Genomic DNA, 19725 nt, shown 5'->3' with positions numbered 1-19725 from the left:
AATTTGGGGAAAGAATTGGGATTTAGGGTTTGAGAAATTGGAAGAAGAGAGAAGAGAGAAATTGAACTTTAGTCTTAGCATTAGCATAGCCAAAAACAGAATCCCACTACGCAGCTAAATACAGGATGAATGCATAATTAACCACATTCCATCTTTTCCGGAGTTGCAGCTGATTCCCACTCAGGGTCTTAAACGGCGTCGTCTGAAGGCTCTCCCTAACTGCTTCAACTGTCAAACCAAACGACGTCGTTCGCGAAGATCTTTTAACGGCTCTTTAACCGCAATCGTCAAACGTCACCGTTTCGTCTCCGGCCCTCCTTCCTTCTAACTCCCCTCCCTGACTGTCAATTTCTATTCGTGTACAGCAGACCGTTGCATCACCTCCCTCTCCGGAAGATCCTTGTCCCCAAGGATCGAAGGCTGGAAACTGACTCTTGAGGTGATAATATTCTTCCCAGGTAGCCTCTTCTCTTGGCAAGTTGGACCATTGCACTAGGATTTCTGTTGCAGCCTTGTTGTTCTTCTTGACCAATCTCTTTCCCAGTACAGCCATGGGCTCAGCAAGTATCTGACCCCCTTGCCCAACTTTGGGAGGATCTAACTGAGCCACAACATCTTCACCCACCTTCTTTTTGAGCTGTGAGACATGAAAAACTGGATGAAGTTGAGACCCTGGGGTAAAGCAAGCCTATAAGCTATTGCACCAACCTTCTCAGTAACCTCATAAGGCCCATAGTACTTAGAAGAGAGCTTGATATTCCCTCTTATGGCCACTGTAACCTGTCTATATGGTTGAATCTTAAGATAGACCCAATCCCCAATATTGAATGATCTTTCACTCCTACCTTTGTCAGCCTGTACCCTCATCTGATTCTGTGTTTGTAGGAGGTTTTGTTTAAGTGCAGCTAGGACTGCACCTCTTTCTGCCAACCAGTCAAACTCCCCTTCATAGAGTTGCAGATTCATAGCAACTAGGGGAGGGGAATAACCATATAAAGCCTGAAATGGAGTGCACCTAAGGGAGGAGTGGTAATTGGTGTTATACCACCACTCAGCCAAGTGCAACCACTTAGCCCAGGTCTTAGGTTTATGAAAAACCATACACCTTAGGTAACTTTCTACACACTGGTTCACCTTCTCAGTCTGACCATCCGTCTGTGGATGATAGGTAGTAGAGAGATTCAATTTCACATGCATGTGCTTGAATAGGGCTTGCCAAAATCTGCTGGTGAAGATTTTGTCCCTATCAGAGATGATGCTCCTTAGAAGGCCATGTAATTTATATATATTCTCCATGAATAATTCAGCTACCCCTTCAGCAGTATAAGGGTGAGATAAGGGAAGGAAGTGAGCATATTTAGTCAATCTGTCCACTATGACTAATATGACTTCCTTGTGACAAGATTTAGGCAACGCTTCAACAAAATCCATAGAAATGCTCTGCCAGGCTTCAGTAGGTATACTCAGTGGTTGGAGAAGGCTAGGGTAGGCAACATTTTCAGTCTTGCATTTCTGGCATACATCACATTTCCTTACCCAATCCTTGACTTCCTTCTTCATTCCTTTCCAAAAAAAATAGAGTTTTCATTCTCTGATAAGTCCCAGTCTGTCCAGAATGTCCCCCAATAGCAGACTCATGTAGTTTGGAAACCAACTCTTGTCTCAGATTCCTATTTGTACCAATATACAATCTGTTTTTGTACCTTACCAATCCTCCTGATATGGAAACCTTAGGATTAGCAGTAGGATGAACAAGGCTTGCAGTGAGGTTTTCAGTTGCCCAAGGGTCATCCTTGTAGCTAGCAATAACTTCTTCTATCCATTGAGGTTAGACCACAGAAATGGAATGGAGGGTAGCTTCTGTGTCAGTTTCTCTTCTAGACAATGCATCTGCTGCAATGTTATCAGTGCCCCTCTTATACTGAATAGAATAGTCTAACCCCAACAGCTTGGTCAATCCCTTTTGCTGCAAGGCTGTGGTTATCTTTTGTTCAAGCAAAAATTGCAGACTATGGTGGTCAGTCTTGATGGTAAAGTGCTTCCCCAAGAGATAGGGTCTCCATTTGTCCACAGCATTGATGATAGAGATGTATATCTTTTCATAGATGGATAATCCTAGGTGTTTGTTCCCAAAAGCCTTGCTAAAAAAAAGCAATGGGTCTCCCTTCTTGTACTAACACAGCCCCCATACCCCTGTAGCTAGCATCTGCTTCTACAATAAAATCCTTCTGGAAGTTAGGCAATGCAAGTACAGGAGAGTGACATAGTGCATGCTTCAATTGCTTAAAAGCTTCCTCAGCCTCTGGAGTCCACTGAAATGAATCCTTCTTCAATAAGTCAGTAAGAGGTCTGTTTATGACTCCATAGGCTTTAATGAATCTCCTGTAGTATCCAGTCAACCCCAGAAACCCTCTTAGAGCTTTAACTGTCATAGGTCTAGGCCAGGCTGCCACAGCTTCTAATTTAGTAGGATCAGTTTACAGACCTGCTTTGGAAATAATGTGTCCCAAGTATTCCACTTGTGCTTGAGCAAAAGAGCACTTGCTTAACTTTGCCAACAACTGATGCTGTCTCATGATAACCAATACCTCTCTCAACTATTGCCAATGGCTTTCTACGCTGGGACTGTACACAAGGATATCATCAAAGAATACTAGGACTGATTTCCTAAGTAGGGGTCTGAAAACTTGATTCATCAGGGCTTGGAATGTGGCAAGAGCATTGGTTAGCCCAAATGGCATAACCTTAAATTCATAGACGCCCTGGTGTGTCCTGAAAGCTGTTTTGAACTCCTCCCCTTCCTTCATTCTGACCTGGTGGTACCCAGTTCTTAGGTCCAGCTTAGAGAAACACACAGAACCAGCCAACTCAGAGAACAAGTCCTCCACCAAGGGAATAGGGAACTTGTTTTTGATAGTGATATTATTTAGAGCTCTGTAGTCCACACAGAATCTCCATGTATTGTCTTTTTTGGGCACCAGAAGTACTGGAGAAGCAAAGCAAGAAGTGCTGGGGGTTATCACTCCAGCAGACAGCATTTCCTCCACCATTCTTTCAATAGTATTTTTCTGGTCAAAAGAATATCTGTAAGGTCCCATATTTACAGGCTTAGCTCCAGGGATTAATGGAATGGTATGGTCAAGGGACCTCTTAGGTGGTAGGGTAGAGGGTTCTTTGAAGACATCTTGAAATTCAGATAACAGTTTGGAAAGTTCAGGGTTCACAGTGTGGGTGTTTGTTTGGTTAAGGTGACACTCTTCAGAGTTCTCTTTGAGGTTTGAGGGAGTGCATTGCACCAAGAACCCTTGCACCCCATCCTTATGCCATTTCATAAGTTGTTTTTCAGTGGCAGCCTTGAGGACCACATTCTTAGTCAATCCCTTAAGGAACACCTTTTTCCCTTCTTTGTGAAAAGAAATTCCAGGAGGTCTAGTGTGAAGCTGGATTGGGGCAAATAGATCCACCCAATCCATTCCCAATACCATATCACAACCTCCCAATCTGAGTAGCCTAAAATCCTTTACAAAGTGCTCTTGTTGGATCTGCCAATTGAGTTTGGTACAGACTGAATCACAGATCACAGTTTCCCCATTGGCCACTGTCACTTTAAGAGGCTTGGCTTTCTCAGGTGCTTTCCTTAGCTGGCACAATAACTTGGGATCTAGAAAACTGTGAGTACTGCCACTATCTACCAATATAACCAGTGGCTGTTTTTGCACTAATCCCAACAGTTTAATAGTATTTAGGCCTTCCCCTCCCACAACAGCACACAGGGAAACCTCAGCTTCATCAGATTCCAATCTTACACCCTCATGTTCCACTAATTCAGGGGTTCCCAGTTCCACTTGATCCTCTATGATATTAAAGGTAGGTCCACTACACTTGTGCCCTGGCTGCCAAGGGTTAAAACATTTAAAACACCTCCTCTACTCTCTCAATTGGTTTTTAAACTGGTTTATTTCAGGGCTCTTTGTGATGATATTAGGTATAGATGGGGTTGGTTTTTGGTTGTGACTGGGGTTTGGATTAGGGATGCTATTTGGGTTGGAAATTAAAGGTCTAGCAGTTTGTATGGGCTTAGTGTTCCAGGACTGCTTTTTTGGATTGTCAGTAGTTTTCAACTCTTTTTCATATTGTCTTGCAAACCAGATGGCATCCTCCAAACTTCTAGGCCTATCTGTTCTCATAAAACACCTCAACCCTGGTTTCAACCTAGCAACATAGTTCTCCGAAAAGTAGTGTTCAGGGAGATAGGGATGGGATTGCAACAGCAGGCTTTTAAAGTCCTCAAATCCATCAGTGAAATCATCCCCCCCCCCCCCCCCACACTGCTTGAAAGCAGCAAAATCTTCCATCAATGACACACCACCATCACCAAACCTCTTACATAAAGCCTCCGCAAATCTAGCCCACTGGAAATCCTCTCTCAACCCATGTATATATCCCTCATACCACAGCCCTACCCTTCCTGTGAGATTCACATACAGAAGGTTCATGATTTCATGCCTAGGGACATGAGAAAATATGAAGAACTTCTCACACCTACTGATCCACTGTCTAGGTTGTGCGTAATCAAAAACCGGGAATTCAGCCTTATACCTGGGTGTTATCTCGTGGATCTGACCAGCATTCTGCCTCAATCCATCCACACCTCCCCTTCTGGGAGCCCAGTCCATATTGCCTCTAGGTGGCCGATCCAACCCTCTGGGAGTTTGCACCTCTTGTTCCTCTTCATCAGCAACAGCAGGGTCTGGCATGGGAGCTTTGTCCGATCTTCCAGTTGGGCGTTCCTCGGCCCTACTTGGCTCTCTAGGAAACCGCCCATGCCTTGAAGATTGGCCGGGAGAGTTGCTGAAGATTGGAGGTACTGGCCTATTGAGCCTCAGTAAATGTAGTAGCTCCTCCCGCAGGTTGCCGAATTGGCTAGACAGATTTGTAACCTGCGTCGTCAAGGTGATCACCGACTCTTGAGTAGCCTGTGTCTGGGTGCGAAGCTCACCCACAGCAGCTTCCAGTGTCTGAACTCGTTCATCCATGGTGCAGAGCTCTGATACCAGTTGCAGTGATCTTAAGAACACAACAGAAATTTGGGGAAAGAATTGGGATTTTGGGTTTGAGAAATTGGAAGAAAAGAGAAATTGAACTTTAGTCTTAGCATTAGCATAGCCAAAAACAGAATCCCACTACGCAGCTAAATACAGGATGAATGCATAATTAACCACATTCCATCTTTTCCGGAGTTGCAGCTGATTCCCACTCAGGGTCTTAAACGGCGTCGTCTGAAGGCTCTCCCTAACTGCTTCAACTGTCAAACCAAACGACGTCGTTCGCGAAGATCTTTTAACGGCTCTTTAACCGCAATCGTCAAACGTCACCGTTTCGTCTCCGGCCCTCCTTCCTTCTAACACCCCTCCTTGACTGTCAATTTCTATTCGTGTACAGCAGACCGTTGCATTCTGCTAAGGGCTGTTGCAAGATATGGATTCCTCTCTCAAGCTTGCCCGCTTTACGTGCAAGCAAGTCTGCTGGCATATTTTGTTCTCGGGCGTTGTATTCAACTTTTCATTCCTCAAGATTCTGAAGTTCACGCATACATGCAACGAGTAGATTATCCGTCAGGTTGTTGATCATCTTGCTATTTTTTATTCGATCCATAATGTTACTGGAGTTGATGAAACATTAACTCCATTTATAGTAGATGAAACATAATTTTGAAATTTCAAATTTTAGAAAATGTACTGTAGTACTTATGTAATGTGATATTTAATGTTTATCTTTAAACATGACACTAATTTGTTAAAATCCAAATTTAGTGAAGAAATTTGTATATAGAACACAGAATGACACTCAAGGCTATTGAGACTAACATTGTATACATTAGGGGCATGAGAACAAAGGTTGATGAAGAAAATTAACTCGAGTGCATCATAATTTACTAACCCAATTTAAAAATTAACAAAAATTATACGCAAAGACAAGAAGAATGTCCATAAAGAGCAGGAATAATGATATTTGTAATGAATGTTCGAAGATTTTTTTTTTTGAACAACTCGAAGATAACTATAGTTATGCACTATTATTTATACGAGATGTGTTTGGACAACCACCCACGCAACCCGGGAGCCCCCATGCGGAATGGGCAGTCACAACCACCCTAGCTAGCCGAACGCGTTTCACCAATCCAACCTCCTTGCCAACTGATCGTGTTTCCAATAGTTATGCCGTGGACCCAGGTCCACCTTACAAGGTGGACCTGGGTCCAAAAACGACGCCGTTTTGTTTTTTTTTTTTTTACTAAACATATTGGCCTGAAATGTGGAACACAAACTCTACATTCACATACACTATACTTTACATTCACAATTTGTAAACTCCACATTCACACATTACAGGATTATATGTTTAGTAACTATCTTACCACTGTTATGCATTCACACATTCAAAACTCTATATTCACAGGTCCTATACTCCATATTCACAACTTGAGAACTCCACATTCACACATTACAGGGCTACAAGTTGCTAGAACTTCTTAACTCTATTACAGATTCACACATGCATAACTCTACATTCACGATTTCTATACTCCATATTCACAATTTGAAACCTCCACATTCACACATTTTTGGGCAACTCTACATTCACACAATCATAAGTCTACATTCACGATTTCTATACGCTACATTCACACTTTGAAACCTCTACATTCACACATTTTTGGACAACTCTATATTCAGCAATATGTTTACTAATTAAAAAAAAAAAAGAAAAAAAAAGAAGACAAAACGACGTAGTTTTGGACCCAGGTGGACCTGGGTCCACAGCATAATTTGCGTCGTGCTTCCCTAACCCAACCTCCTTGGCCCTGGTCGAGTGAATGTGGGCCGACCCTGAGACTAGTTGTCGGGCTCCCTCGTCTCAGGTCGGGTCTTCTTTTTTCTCTTAGGTCTGGTTTTCCCTCACTCATTGGTCGGGGTCTAGTATATCTATAAAAAAATAACGTTACACATTTCTCCAGATAAATCTTGTCTAGTGTAGCGTTTGATTGACAGATGGATTATATTTTTACTAAAATCAAATATTTCATGATTGCAAGTGGATGGTTCCATAATCCAATTCGGATGGATAAGAAAATGGAGCAAAAACTAGAGGTTGTCCTTTTTCTGCTCCGTATATGGCAAGCCACATGCAACAAAACTGCGCCAAAAAGATCAAAGCAAGATACCAGGAATTTTTAAAGTTGCAATCTTTTAAGTGAAGAATGAATAAAGTTGCAATCTTCATGGAGTGTGTAATAGGATTCAAGCATCCATTACTCCCACGCAGCATCTTCTTCACTTCAAGATCCTGCTTGCAGTCCCTGGTAACTTTCCAAAATGCGCAGAACAAGAACTGTAGAGCTTCCAGGTCCGCATGCTGGGCTGCTGGAAACTCCTTCGATGATCAAATGCCGCTTGAAAGCAGTGAAAATGGATCTCTTCCTCTATTTGAGACTCTCAGCGCAGAGATTACGCCCGAAACCACTGATTTCTTTGTTAGTGATGCTGAGGGCGACCCTGACTGCCCTTCTGAGGGATTCTCTTCAGTTGGAGAAGCGCTTACTTCTTTGCGTCAAGGAAAGGTTAGTCCATTGCAGCTTACTTGTTCGACGAATTGCGTGTTAGACAATCATTATATTATTTCCATGTTGTTGTTGTTGAACATCCCTTAGCTTGTAGCCTTGTAATTGTAATCTGAATCATCATAAGTTTTATTTAGCTTATATATTTGAAGTTCAGAGTGTTTGATTGTGTAATCTGTACTACTGTTATAGCAGTAGTGTGGCGGTGTGGGTGAATCATGGATGAGTGTTTAGGTTGATGAAAATCTTGATTGATTATAAGGCTTATGACAGTGAAAATGTGTCAGACTGTGATTGTTGTGAATGACGAAAACGATGATGTTGAAGGGAATCTTGTGATGGCTGCTTCCCATGCCAGTGCACAGGCGATCGCCTTCATGATTAAAAATGGATCAGGGATTGTCTCTGTGGGAATGAAAGGGGAGGATCTTGAAAGGCTAAAGCTTCCTCTCATGTCTCCTGAGAATGAAGATGATGCTTCTGCTCCCTCCTTCGCGATCACAGTGGTACGTACAAATCACTCAACTTTGTTTCGTTTTGATTAGGAAATCGTTATTTGTCTGTCTTTGATCAGAGGCTATATATATTAGCTTTAATGTTGTGATCAGGATGCGAAAATAGGGACAACCACGGGTGTATCTGCTGCAGATAGGGCGAAAACTGTGCTTGCGTTGTCGTCTAGTAGTTCCAGGGCGGACGATTTCAGAAGGCCAGGCCATGTGTTTCCCCTCAAGTATAGAAATGGCGGGGTTCTAAGAAGACCAGGTCACACCGAGGCTTCTGTTGATCTGGTTATGCTGGCTGGCAGACAACCGGTATCTGTTCTTTCAGCTATAATTGATGGAGATGATGGTTCTATGGCCAAAATGCCCATTTTAAGAAAGCTTTCTTTCGACTATGGCATACCTATCATCTCAATAACTGATCTGATTAGGTAAACATTTCATGCATTCTAGTTCAGGTAAAGATAGAGCAGCCTTCTTCTTTGCTTCACTATGCGCAATTGTTAACAGGTACAGAAGAAAGAGAGAAAAGCTGGTTGAGAGAACTGCTATTTCGCGTTTGCCAACGAAATGGGGTTTGTTTCAGGCTCATTGTTATCGTTCGAAACTAGACACGACAGAACATATAGCAATTGTTAAGGTATGAAGAACACTACTGGCTTCATTGAACTAAGAACGTCTATAGTATACTAAGTTGTTTCTAAATTCTAACCATTGGCCTTCAGGGAGACATTGGAAATGGTCAGGATGTCCTAGTAAGGGTTCACTCAGAGTGTTTGACAGGTGACATTTTTGGGTCCAGGAGATGTGACTGTGGAAACCAGTTGGACTTGGCAATGCAGTTGATCGAGGAAGCCGGTAGGGGAGTGGTTGTCTATCTGCGAGGCCACGAGGGTCGAGGCATTGGACTGGGGCACAAACTCCAGGCCTACAACTTGCAGGACCTGGGCCATGACACAGTAGAGGCCAATTTAGAGCTTGGCTTTGCTGCAGATGCCCGGGAATATGGAATCGGTGCTCAGGTCAGTCTGCAGATAACTTCTTATCCCATTTTTGGTTTCATAGAGATTCTGTAGGGGATTGAGAACAGCTTTCTCGTTTTGCTAATTCCAACAGATACTGAGGGACTTAGGAGTGCGAACGATGCGTCTCATGACTAACAATCCTGACAAGTTCACTGGTTTGAAGGGCTTCGGCTTGGCAGTTGTCGGGAGAGTTCCAGTTTTAACACCCTACACAGAGGAAAACAGGAGATATTTGGAAACAAAAAGAACAAAGATGGGCCATGTGTATGGATCTGATATACAAACTCCTCAATTCATCAAACCGAACGAAAAGAAACAAGACCCTCCACACCAAACACAGGAATATTGAAACCATATCTTCTGAATTTCACATGTCTAGTCTCTCACTTTTCTTGAAATTCATTATTCTGTTGTAAATTTACTTACACAAAATGGACTTGACAGAGAGAACAAGAAAAATTTTCTGTTTCTGGGCTCTCAGTCTCAGCTGAGCATTGTAGCAAGAATCAACTGTGAAATTTATTGGACTGATTGGCTAAGAATAAGAAATCTGAACTAGAAAGTAAAGGCTATGCCACTCAACTCAATATGAGTTTATCCCATTTACACCACCCCCACCTTAAATATACAAAAATTTCTATAACAGCATCTTTCAAGGTCTTCTTCAATGGAGCCGCTGTCGTTTGCCCATATGGCCATAGCAGTCAATATTGGAACCCGAAGATATCAACATCTGGTTTCCAACACAGCCTGCAGAAGGAACAGTGCCAAAGTTCAACATAGATGTGGACAACATTTGTGAAGAACCACAAGACATCTCAAAATAAGGCTGTTGTGCATTGAGAAACTGTGGAGCTGCAGCAGGGTTGTGAGGAACAGCATCTGCATCACAGCCTCTGATGGACACCTGTGGAATGTGAAAGTGTTTGAGCTGAGGCGGGTTGCGCCACCTGGGAAGTGGACCGGCTAGCAGGAGTGTCTGGAGAAGCGGCCCGGCCTCGAGCACGGCATTCAGGAGTTTGCCTTTCTCAGGCAAAGGTTTCCCCTTCACAAGACTGTCAATTACCAATGTCCCCTGATCAACAACTTCAGGCACCCTGGGAACACTGCCATTGCAGTCCAAAACCAAAGGAGGTTGGTTCAGGCTCACAAACACCATAGCTTTCGAATCGCCACCGTTCATGCTCGAGAGCTCAGGCGACGACACTGGATCCAACAACGACTCAACCGGGGAAGAGCCGTGTGACAAGTAATGGTTGTGGGCATCAGACAGGCTGTTTGATTCTGTCAATCCTGAATTTGCCCTTGCAGGCTTCACAAGAGGGCTCTGATCAGTTTGAACCACCTGAGAAAAGCTGCTGAGCACTTTCTGAATCTGGTTTCTTGCTTCATCTCTTTCCCTGCAAGCAGTGTTCACAAGCTGCACCAGTTGCTTCACATACTCTTTGTTCTTCCTCATCTCCTCCCTGGATTCAACCTTCAACCTCTGCAGTTCAAAACTTGTGTACAGAAGCTTCTGCTTCAACTCATCCATAGACTGCCAAATTACCAAAACAATCAGTCAAGTGCTGGGAGTTTATAACACAGATGAATAAACTAAAAGGAGAAGAAGAAGAAGAAACAAATTTGAAGAATATGAGCAGTAAAATGTGTACAGTGGGTGGTTATACACACCTCTTGATAGCTCCATAAAGATGTGATTTCCTCCATTAATCTATATCTAACTTCACAGTAGCCTTAAACAGTATTCTTGGAAGAAGGGAAAAGAAAGCTTGAATATACAAGGATGGGATGGAGAGGGTAAGGGGTCTTTGTGAAAGGGGTGTTGTGAGCCTCTATTTTATAGAGGGAAGATGGTCAAATAAGACAACAGAACCTTCACTCCTTCACAGCACAACAACCATTCCCTATCATGGAAAGAAAAAACTAATTATGGACCTAAATTAATTATAAACACCTTCCTAATTTATACATTTTTTTCAATTAATATAAAGTTAAATAAAAAAATGTTTTTTTGGTATTTTGTACTAGTATGCACTATACACACCATGCAAACACATCTGTTTAATCATTATTGTGTGGACCATGGTCCATACAACAATTGTACGGATCATATTATCAAATAATGTACGTTCAGTATACAAATAATGTACTTATAGTATATTAAAAATATACATTACTTAAGTAGTGAAATTACATTATTTAGTATATTAAAAATATACTATTTGTTATGGTATACACAACTCTGATCTGTATAGACCATGGTCCACACAATAATTTGTCACATCTGTTTACTCCCGACCTTATGCTTAAACATCTCAAGCTCGTTCCAGTTTCATACCAAAAGACGTTGGTTTAGGCAAAAGGGATCGTTTGACTGAGACTTCACTGGACTAATTTCATTTTACAGGATGTGATTATCAATATACTTTGTAGTATTGTTTTTAAATTTAAAAAAAAAAAAAAAAAACTCATTTTCAAATTTTATTCTTATGTTATTTTTTATTTCCACTCTTTAAGGGCACTTGTCTCTTCTTAGTTCTCACTATTTGAATACTGAAACACCACCCCCCCACCCCCACCTCCCCACCCAATTATATATATATATATATATATATGGTAAGCTAGTATACCAAGTCAAAATTTCCTTAATCATTCCAACAAAAGATGGAAAACAGCTTTTCTAATTACCTCTAAAAACTGATTATAAGAACAAAATGTTTCTTTACGCGCTTTTAGCTGTTTAGTAAATAGGCAACTGGTGATAGCTATACTGATGGCTGTGTTTAGTACACAGAAAATTCAGAAGAAACTTAGTACATAGAAAATTACTGCTGTGTTTTTGTATCCAAATCTTTTGTATAAAAAAATCTTAGAAAAGCTTTACAATGCTGGGAGTAATAACGTTGTGTGCTATCTAAAATTGTACATTGAGCTTTCTAAGTTGTATTATCTCCTATATAAAACATTAAAACATAACGTAAAACTTTACAAATTTATTTTTTTGGTACTCATTGGCTATCATCAGATGATTAATTTTTATATGAGTTAATAAGATAAAAACATGTTGTATAATATAAAGTTTAGTGTAAAATGTGGGGCAACCCCTAGCCTAGTTGGTCGGGCAGTTGGCTTGGTAACCGTTCGACTTTTCATAAGAATTGCCTATTGGCATTTTTATTTGAGCCGGTCAACTATGGACAACTTTAGCTGATTTATTTCATTGTAGTCCTCTGTCGATCATGGTTATAAGACAAACTTTACCTAGAGTGAATTTTTAATTTGGATAGCAACTGTGGGAAATTTCCGTAAATGAAAGTTGTGTAAAATATAATTGATACAAGTACTATTACACTTGTGTAAAACATGTTTAAGAATGTAAACATGGACAAAGTTAAATGTAGCGAAAAGTAATGATGGGATTAATTAAGGTTTTTTTTTCATAAGTGCATAAAAAAACATGACAATTATAATTTTCTGCATCGCATGTTTGATTGTTTTTACCCCTAACTTTAGGCGCAAATTATATGGTGGACCATGGTCCACAATGCATTGTGGACCATGATCATAGCTGATACTTTAGTTGTGTTGAACGGATACTGCAGTTNCAGATGAATGACACGACCTCTGTTTCGCGCAACTGCAATTCCCTTTCAACACAACTACAGTATCATTTCAACACAACTGCAATATCAATTCAACACAATTGCAATATCAACCATAATCCATGGTCCACAATACATTCTGGACCATGGTCCACAGTATAACGACTATAACTTTAGGTACTTATAGTAGTCGCACTGTATACTAGCTGATTAATGTGGAATTTGTAACAAAAAATTGGAAAAAGAAAATACAAGGCATATAATGATGACAAGTATATGGAAATAAATTATTATAAGAGTCTCACAAACGGCAGTGAGGGGACTTCTTATGCGTAGTAAACAAATGTTTAGCCTATGTGTTCAAGTAAGTTACCATAATTTACATCCTCTCGGATGCTCTGTCGCGTCAAGCGTGAGACCCTTAGAGTTGAGGATTCAACTTCTGGGAAGAAAGTATATGGAAAGAAGTTATTTCTCTTTTAGGCTCATTTTGAAAGAGGAATACAAATTAGGGCAATTAAAGTGGTCACTTTCTGATTAATTGTTATAGCAATGAGATTGGAATGGTGATTATTATTATAAATGATTTAAACCTTTATTTATTTATTTATTTTTTTTGCAAGTGGAAATTTAAAAGGAAAAAAGGAGTTTTTTTTTTTTTTTTGGTGAAGAAAAGGGGCCTAGGGCCCCCAAGGATTAGTGCCATCTACTGAAGGAAACACCCCGCACATCGCGGTCAAGCAGAATTGTCATATCCATAGGCGGGTGATCCAGGATTGTCGTGCCCCAACTAGCATTCTGTCCAAGGTTGGCAAGAAAGTCCGCACATTGGTTCCCTTCCCGGAAAATATGCTGAACCTTGAACTCTTGGAAGTGCCGAATCAAAGATTTGCAGTCGGAGACAAGAGTGGAATCGTAAAGATCCATGTTAGTCCCCTTATCGAGAACCTGCACCAAGGCTTCGGAATCAGTTTCGGCCACAACCTGCATGAACCCACGGTTTTTAGCAAGGACTAGTCCTTCCCAAAGGCCCCATAGTTCTGCCCGAAAACTATTCGTCTGCCCGATGATAACAGTGTACCCGACAATCCAACTCCCTCTGCAGTCTCGTAAAAGACCTCCTGCACTCGACAGCCCCGTGGTTGCTTTATTCGCCCCGTCCGAGTTGAGCTTGACGATTCCAGGAAGAGGAGGAGTCCAGGAGATCCAAAGTTGCCTAGCTGAAATAGGACCACAATGTTTGAGGATGAACTGTTGTGCGTTAGAAGCCTCCTGGACAGCTATACTGACGATAGCATTCACTGAAGTGAGCTTGTTATTGAAAATGTGATTGTTCCGTGCCTTCCATATGTTCCAAAGAGTATAGGGGAACATAGACCTCCAAGCAACCCCCGATCGTCCGTCTGAGTGGTTGCACAACTCCTCTGTATCCAAGTGGCGATCGGGAGGTGGAAGTTGTAGAGAAAATCGGCCGGCGGGGAGACTGCGTACCAGCACTCAGCCGCGAGATCACACACCCTAAAGACGTGGTCGGCAGTTTCTTCTTCTACTCCACATCTTGGACAAGTTGCAACATCTGTTAAACCACGGCGCTTGCGTTCGAAGTTCGTCAGCAACCCGTTAACAATGAGCTTCCAGATGAAAACTTTAACTTTCTCTACACAAGGTAGCTTCCAAATCCAGTCGTGGGAGGCCTCCGAGACGATGTGACCTGCGATGAAAGAAAAAGCCGAAGCTACCGAAACTAAACCATTATTAGAATGAGGCCAGAACAGATTATCTACCTGATTCTCGACCACCGGTAATGGCACCGCCCAGATCACGTCAACTGTGTTAGCTGGGAGTATATTATGGAGAGCAGGCAGATCCCAAAGTCTCTGGTGGTTAATAAAGGTGCTAACTGTGGTGAGGTTAACTGGTGCCATCGTATCTCCATTGGTATTGCTCAACAGAGGACCCTCTCCAGCCCACCAATCATTCCAAAAATTAACTAAGTTACCATCACCAATTCTCCATTTGAGGCCTTTAGCAAGGATATCTCTACCTTTGATAATACCCCTCCAACCCCAAGACGCATTTGGACAAGCTGGAATATGAAGGAAATCTTCATCTTTTACATATTTATCCCGGAGGACTTTGACCCAAAGCTTGTCTTGGTTCGTGAAAAGTTGCCAGGCCACTTTAGTGAGGAAAGCCATGTTGAAATCCCGGGCTTTTCGGAGTCCTAAGCCACCCACCTCGCGGGGTCTACAGATGTCTAACCAATTGACGGTGTGGATTTTTCTCAAGTTGTCCGTGTGCCCCCAAAGAAAGTTCCTGCAGACTCTGTCGATTTCGTTACAAGTACTTACCGGAATAGACAAAGACTGCATGGTATAGGAAGGGACCGAAGCGAGGGAAGACTGAATGAGAACCCTCCTGCCTGCCATACTGAGGGAGCTCGCTTTCCAAGCTGAAAGCTTTTTCCTCATCTTGTCCACCACCGAGGAAAAGGTGTGTCGGGAGACACGCTTCTGAAGCATAGGGATCCCTAGGTAGACCCCTAGGTTGTTGGAAGGTGGAATGTTCATGTAATCACTAATCCGGTTTCTGAGACCTGCATTAATGTTAGGGGAACAGTAAACAATGGACTTGGAAAGATTAACCTTGAGTCCCGAAGCCGCGTTGAAAGCATTGAGACAATCCATCATGGTCTTGGCTTGGCGTTCGGAAGCTTCACCGAATAACATGAGATCATCTGCAAAGAAAAGGTGAGAAATGCCAATACCCCCTCTGGAGATCTTGATAGGTCTCCAGCTACCTGCACCAACCTTATAAAGAATATCGTAGGCCAGTCTCTCCATCACAAGATTAAAGAGATAAGGAGCTAGAGGATCCCCTTGGCGAAGCCCACGCCCCGGTCTAAAGGCCGGGAGCTGACCTCCATTTCAAAGAATGGAGAGATCGCTTTCGCGAAGGGAGAAAAGAAGAAAGTCAATAATGGACCTCGGAAAGCCAAAGATGATCAAAGTCTCTTCCATAAAGGACCAGGAGACACTATCATAGGCTTTATGGAGGTCTATTTTGACAATCATAATACCTTTTTTACCTTTCTTAGAGCTCATGGTATGGATCACTTCCTGCATTAGAATGATATTATCCATGGTAGAGCGACCCGGAAGAAAACTATTTTGGTGCGGCCCAATAAGGTTACACATGATGGGCCGTAACCGATTAACCAGGACCTTCGAAATGATTTTAAAAGCCACATTAAGCAGAATGATCGGTCTGAAGTCGGCCGCAGTCTCGGGGACTTCCTTCTTGGGAATGAGTGTCATAAAGGCCTTGAGGAGGGATTTACTAGTGGTCCCGCTTTCAAGAGCTTGATTGACCATCCGCGTCAGGGATGGCCCGATCTCAGTCCAAAAATGTTGATAGAAGATGGCAGGAATACCATCAGGTCCTGGACTACCATATTTTTTCATACCAAAGACCGCCTTTCTAACCTCTTCCAGAGTAGCTCTTCGGACCAGATCAGCAGCCTGAGTAGGGGAGATACTATGGGCTGGGGTGATCGGAGCTAAAGATGCAGAATCATTATTTTCTACCCTGCAAATGAGAGAGTTAAAATAGTCAATAATATGGTTACTTAAGGAAGAGTGGTTATCAGTCCAACTTCCGTTAATCTTGAGGAATCTAACTCTATTTTTGTTCCTCTTAATGAGGGCTGAATTGTGATAAAACCGGGTGTTCCGGTCGCCATCTTTAATCCAATCCACTCTGGACTTTTGGAACCAGAAAGCCTCTTCTTGATCAAGCACCTTATTGAGATCATCAACAAGACGTTGTTCCATTGATTGTAGGCTGGTGGAGGTGACAAAGTTGTCACTACTTTGAATTTTTTGGATTCTGGATTCCAGGTTCTGCTTCCGTTTAAAAATATTACCGAAGTCATTTCGGTTCCATCGGATGCTCCTAAGCGTAACCCTCGAGATGATGTCTTCGACTGAATTCAATCTCCCACTCGTTGCTTCTTTCTAAATGGAATTATAATCTTCCCTTGTGAGCCAAGCCGCCTCGAAACGGAAAGGTCTAAGGCTCCTCTCAGGAGGGCTACCTGCTTCCTCTATAAACATAATAGGACTATGGTCAGAGTGGAGCCGAGGAAGGACGGCAACCTTCGCTTCAGGGAAAGCTAATTGAGCATTCATATTCCAGAGCACCCTGTCAAGCCTTCTCATCTGTGTCACCTGGTTCCCCACATAACGGTACCATGTGAAGTTAGACCCTGCAGCACCTCGGTCAATCAGATTGCAATCACCAAAAGCATCAATGAACCTTTGAATCTGATTAGGATTAGCAGAATCACTGCCCCATTGTTCTTCACTACTAGCAATGTCGTTAAAGTCCCCTAGCACACACCAGGGAGCTTGAGTGGTGTTGGCAAGCGACTTACAATAATCCCAGAACCTGCACTTAGCTTGAAGGTTAGGTCTAACATATGCAAAAGTAAAGAAACAGACCCCAGGCCACCTATCCACTTTGGTGTGAATGGCCTGGGAATTGTGTCCAATAACCTCGAGGTCAATCTGACACTGCTTCCAGAACAACAAAAGCCCCCCCGCAAAACCAAGAGGGTCCACCAGAAAGTGATTATTAAAACCCAACTTAAAAGCAAGATTAACCATGTTCTCCGCTTTAGAAGATTTAATTTCTAAGAGGCAAATGACATCAGCCTTGGACGTGGTCAGAAGCTGCTTAACATGGTTCCTAACACGTCTGTTGACAATGCCCCTGCAATTCCAAGAAATGATCTTCATGGAGAAACGGCAGCCGAAGAGGAAGTTTGGCCACCGCCTTCCCCGGGCGTGAAACAAAAGGATGGTCCTGAGTCGAGATGACTGGGACCTCCATCAGCCCGTCTGTCGGCTGAAGGATGGGCTCTTCCAAAATGAAAGATGCCCTGGGAGATGGTCTGGTCTCTCCCCCCTAGAGACGAAGGATCCAGACTGTAATTAGCGTGACCAGGAGCAGAGCCTCGTCCCGCACCTCTACCCCTGCCCTGAGTCACACTAAGACGCCCCCCCCCGTCCCCTAGCAGTAGGGTTAAGGTTAGGACTGGTATAAACTGGGGGCACCGCCGCCTGCGGCGGAAGAGCTTGGGTTTGGGGTGAGTTAGAGGTGGTAGGAGCCTTACCTTTGGTCTTCTGTTTGGAAGACGAAGAGGGTTTACCTTGAGCTGCAGAATTGTGAACCGTTTGAAGAGTATCTGAGACGGGATTGTCATCCAGAACTGGAGTCTGGTTAGCGCGATTATTTCTGTGATTATTAGCTGATTTGGACTTGCCTTTTTTGAAGAGTTGCGATTTGTGAGCGGTTCACCATTGTCGTGAATGTCGGCCAGAACTGAGTATTGGTTCCCGCGGTTAGGCACGGTCTTTTCTGCTCTTTTATTCTGCCGGTGGTTTTTGACAGTCGGTGCCGGTTTCTCCTTCCTAGTCACTAGCATCCAAGAACCATAGCGCGGTTTGACAGGAGCCGATGTGGTTGGTGGCGTAGGCGAGGCGACGTTCGGGGAGGCCTCCGCAGATGGCACCGAATTATCATTCAACTCCATATTCTGCGGTTCTTGCACAGTATGTTGGATCGCCGGACATGCAACATCCCGATGCCCTACCAGACCACAGTTGAAACAAACTAAGTGGAGACCTTCATATTCTACCATCTGAACGGAGTTCTCAACCCACACTTCGGTGATAAGAGGTTTGCTGAGATCGACTTCCACCGCCGCCCTCGCGAAACGTCCTTTGGTGGCCACAATCGTCGTTTTGTCAAGTTTTAGCGGTTTCCCAATTGTTTCCAAGATACTTCTAACCGTATCATCTCTAAAGTATTCCATAGGCAGTTCTGGGAGTCTAACCCATACTTCCATCTTGTTCAGTTTAGCTGTACGAGACCTGAACTAAGGTTCCCAGCGTTGAACAACTAGATAGTTGTCAAAAAGCTTCCATGGACCATCCAAGAGAGCATGGAGATAGTCGTTCTTGTTGTCCAGCCGAGCAACGAAACAGCCGTGCCCAATATCAATTAAAGACATCTTCCCCTGCATGTTCCACAGAGAAGGAAGTCTCTGATTCAAAGCATTCAGGTGGATCGATTTACCTAGATATTTAAGGATCAGTGACATCTTCCAGGCGGCACAGAGTTCTTTCCGAAGCTCTTTTGAGAACTTCACCCTCGGTCTACCATCTGCAACGTCGCATGGATTCGGTTCGGAGTCTGAAGCCACGTCGGGATCTTCAAACGCCCATTCATTGTCATCTACACGGGAAGAATCCTCACTAGCGGGGATGTTGAAGGACGACACAGCATCTGCAAAGGAGCGCTTCGTCGATCGGGACTTCTTCGCCAACCGACCAACAGATTCTCCATCCTCCATGTGTTCATCCACCAGAGAACCACCAGTCTCAGTCGGCGCATGCGCCATCCGTGCCCACCACCCGCCGCCGCAACGGCAAGGTTAGGGCAAAAAGAATAAAAAAGGAAACTAACTAACGGTAAGAATCCTCCTTAACTTAGAGAGAATTCTCTACGCTCCTCATCAAATGCTTTCTGTTAATTAGATCGAAAAAAGGAGTATTAAGATTGAACCAAACATAATAATAAACCAATTTTATGAAATTCTATTTATTTTAGGAAAATGCTTTTTACACCCATTGAATTTCTCCTATTATATTTCCTCTCTTAATAATACTCATGAATTGGCTAACTCACCACTAATTAAAAAATAGTTTAGTAACCAATTAACTAATAATGTCACATCGCCAATTACTATGTAGGGTGGTGATACTATACCTCTGTTACTATTTCAAATAGATGGTCACATGATCGAACTGGTGATGGAGCATTAATTCTTTAGGCTAAAAATGATTGAAAAATTTAAGAACAATACTACCTTATTAAAAAAATGGAAAAATAGGAGTGATATATAG

At 42.8% G+C, this 19725-nt stretch overlaps 3 protein-coding genes across 3 annotated transcripts; 1 reads left to right on the top strand and 2 right to left on the bottom strand.

Moving 5' to 3' along the window:
- Positions 1 to 7177: 7177 nt before the first annotated feature.
- On the top strand, positions 7178 to 9629 carry LOC116025607 (monofunctional riboflavin biosynthesis protein RIBA 3, chloroplastic-like). The gene is made up of 6 exons (XM_031266901.1): positions 7178 to 7621; positions 7909 to 8127; positions 8230 to 8555; positions 8635 to 8764; positions 8850 to 9146; positions 9241 to 9629. The coding sequence occupies exons 1-6, from the start codon at positions 7262 to 7264 to the stop codon at positions 9496 to 9498; spliced, it is 1590 nt and encodes a 529-aa protein (XP_031122761.1). The 5' UTR covers positions 7178 to 7261; the 3' UTR covers positions 9499 to 9629.
- On the bottom strand, positions 9542 to 10949 carry LOC116025608. Its single transcript, XM_031266902.1, has 2 exons — positions 10824 to 10949; positions 9542 to 10686 (listed from the first exon to the last, which is right to left on the bottom strand). Exons 1-2 carry the CDS (start codon positions 10857 to 10859, stop codon positions 9814 to 9816), a joined length of 909 nt encoding a protein of 302 aa, XP_031122762.1. The 5' UTR covers positions 10860 to 10949; the 3' UTR covers positions 9542 to 9813.
- A 5821-nt stretch (positions 10950 to 16770) lies between these two features.
- Positions 16771 to 17553, bottom strand: LOC116024172. The gene has a single exon (XM_031265073.1). It carries the CDS (start codon positions 17551 to 17553, stop codon positions 16771 to 16773), a length of 783 nt encoding a protein of 260 aa, XP_031120933.1.
- Between the last annotated feature and the right edge of the window lie 2172 nt (positions 17554 to 19725).

Source organism: Ipomoea triloba, chromosome 7, assembly GCF_003576645.1.
Source record: "Ipomoea triloba cultivar NCNSP0323 chromosome 7, ASM357664v1".
In the NCBI taxonomy this organism is placed as follows: Eukaryota; Viridiplantae; Streptophyta; class Magnoliopsida; order Solanales; family Convolvulaceae; genus Ipomoea; species Ipomoea triloba.
Note: the sequence above shows the minus strand (reverse complement) of the source record. Positions and strands in the feature narration are given on the sequence as shown.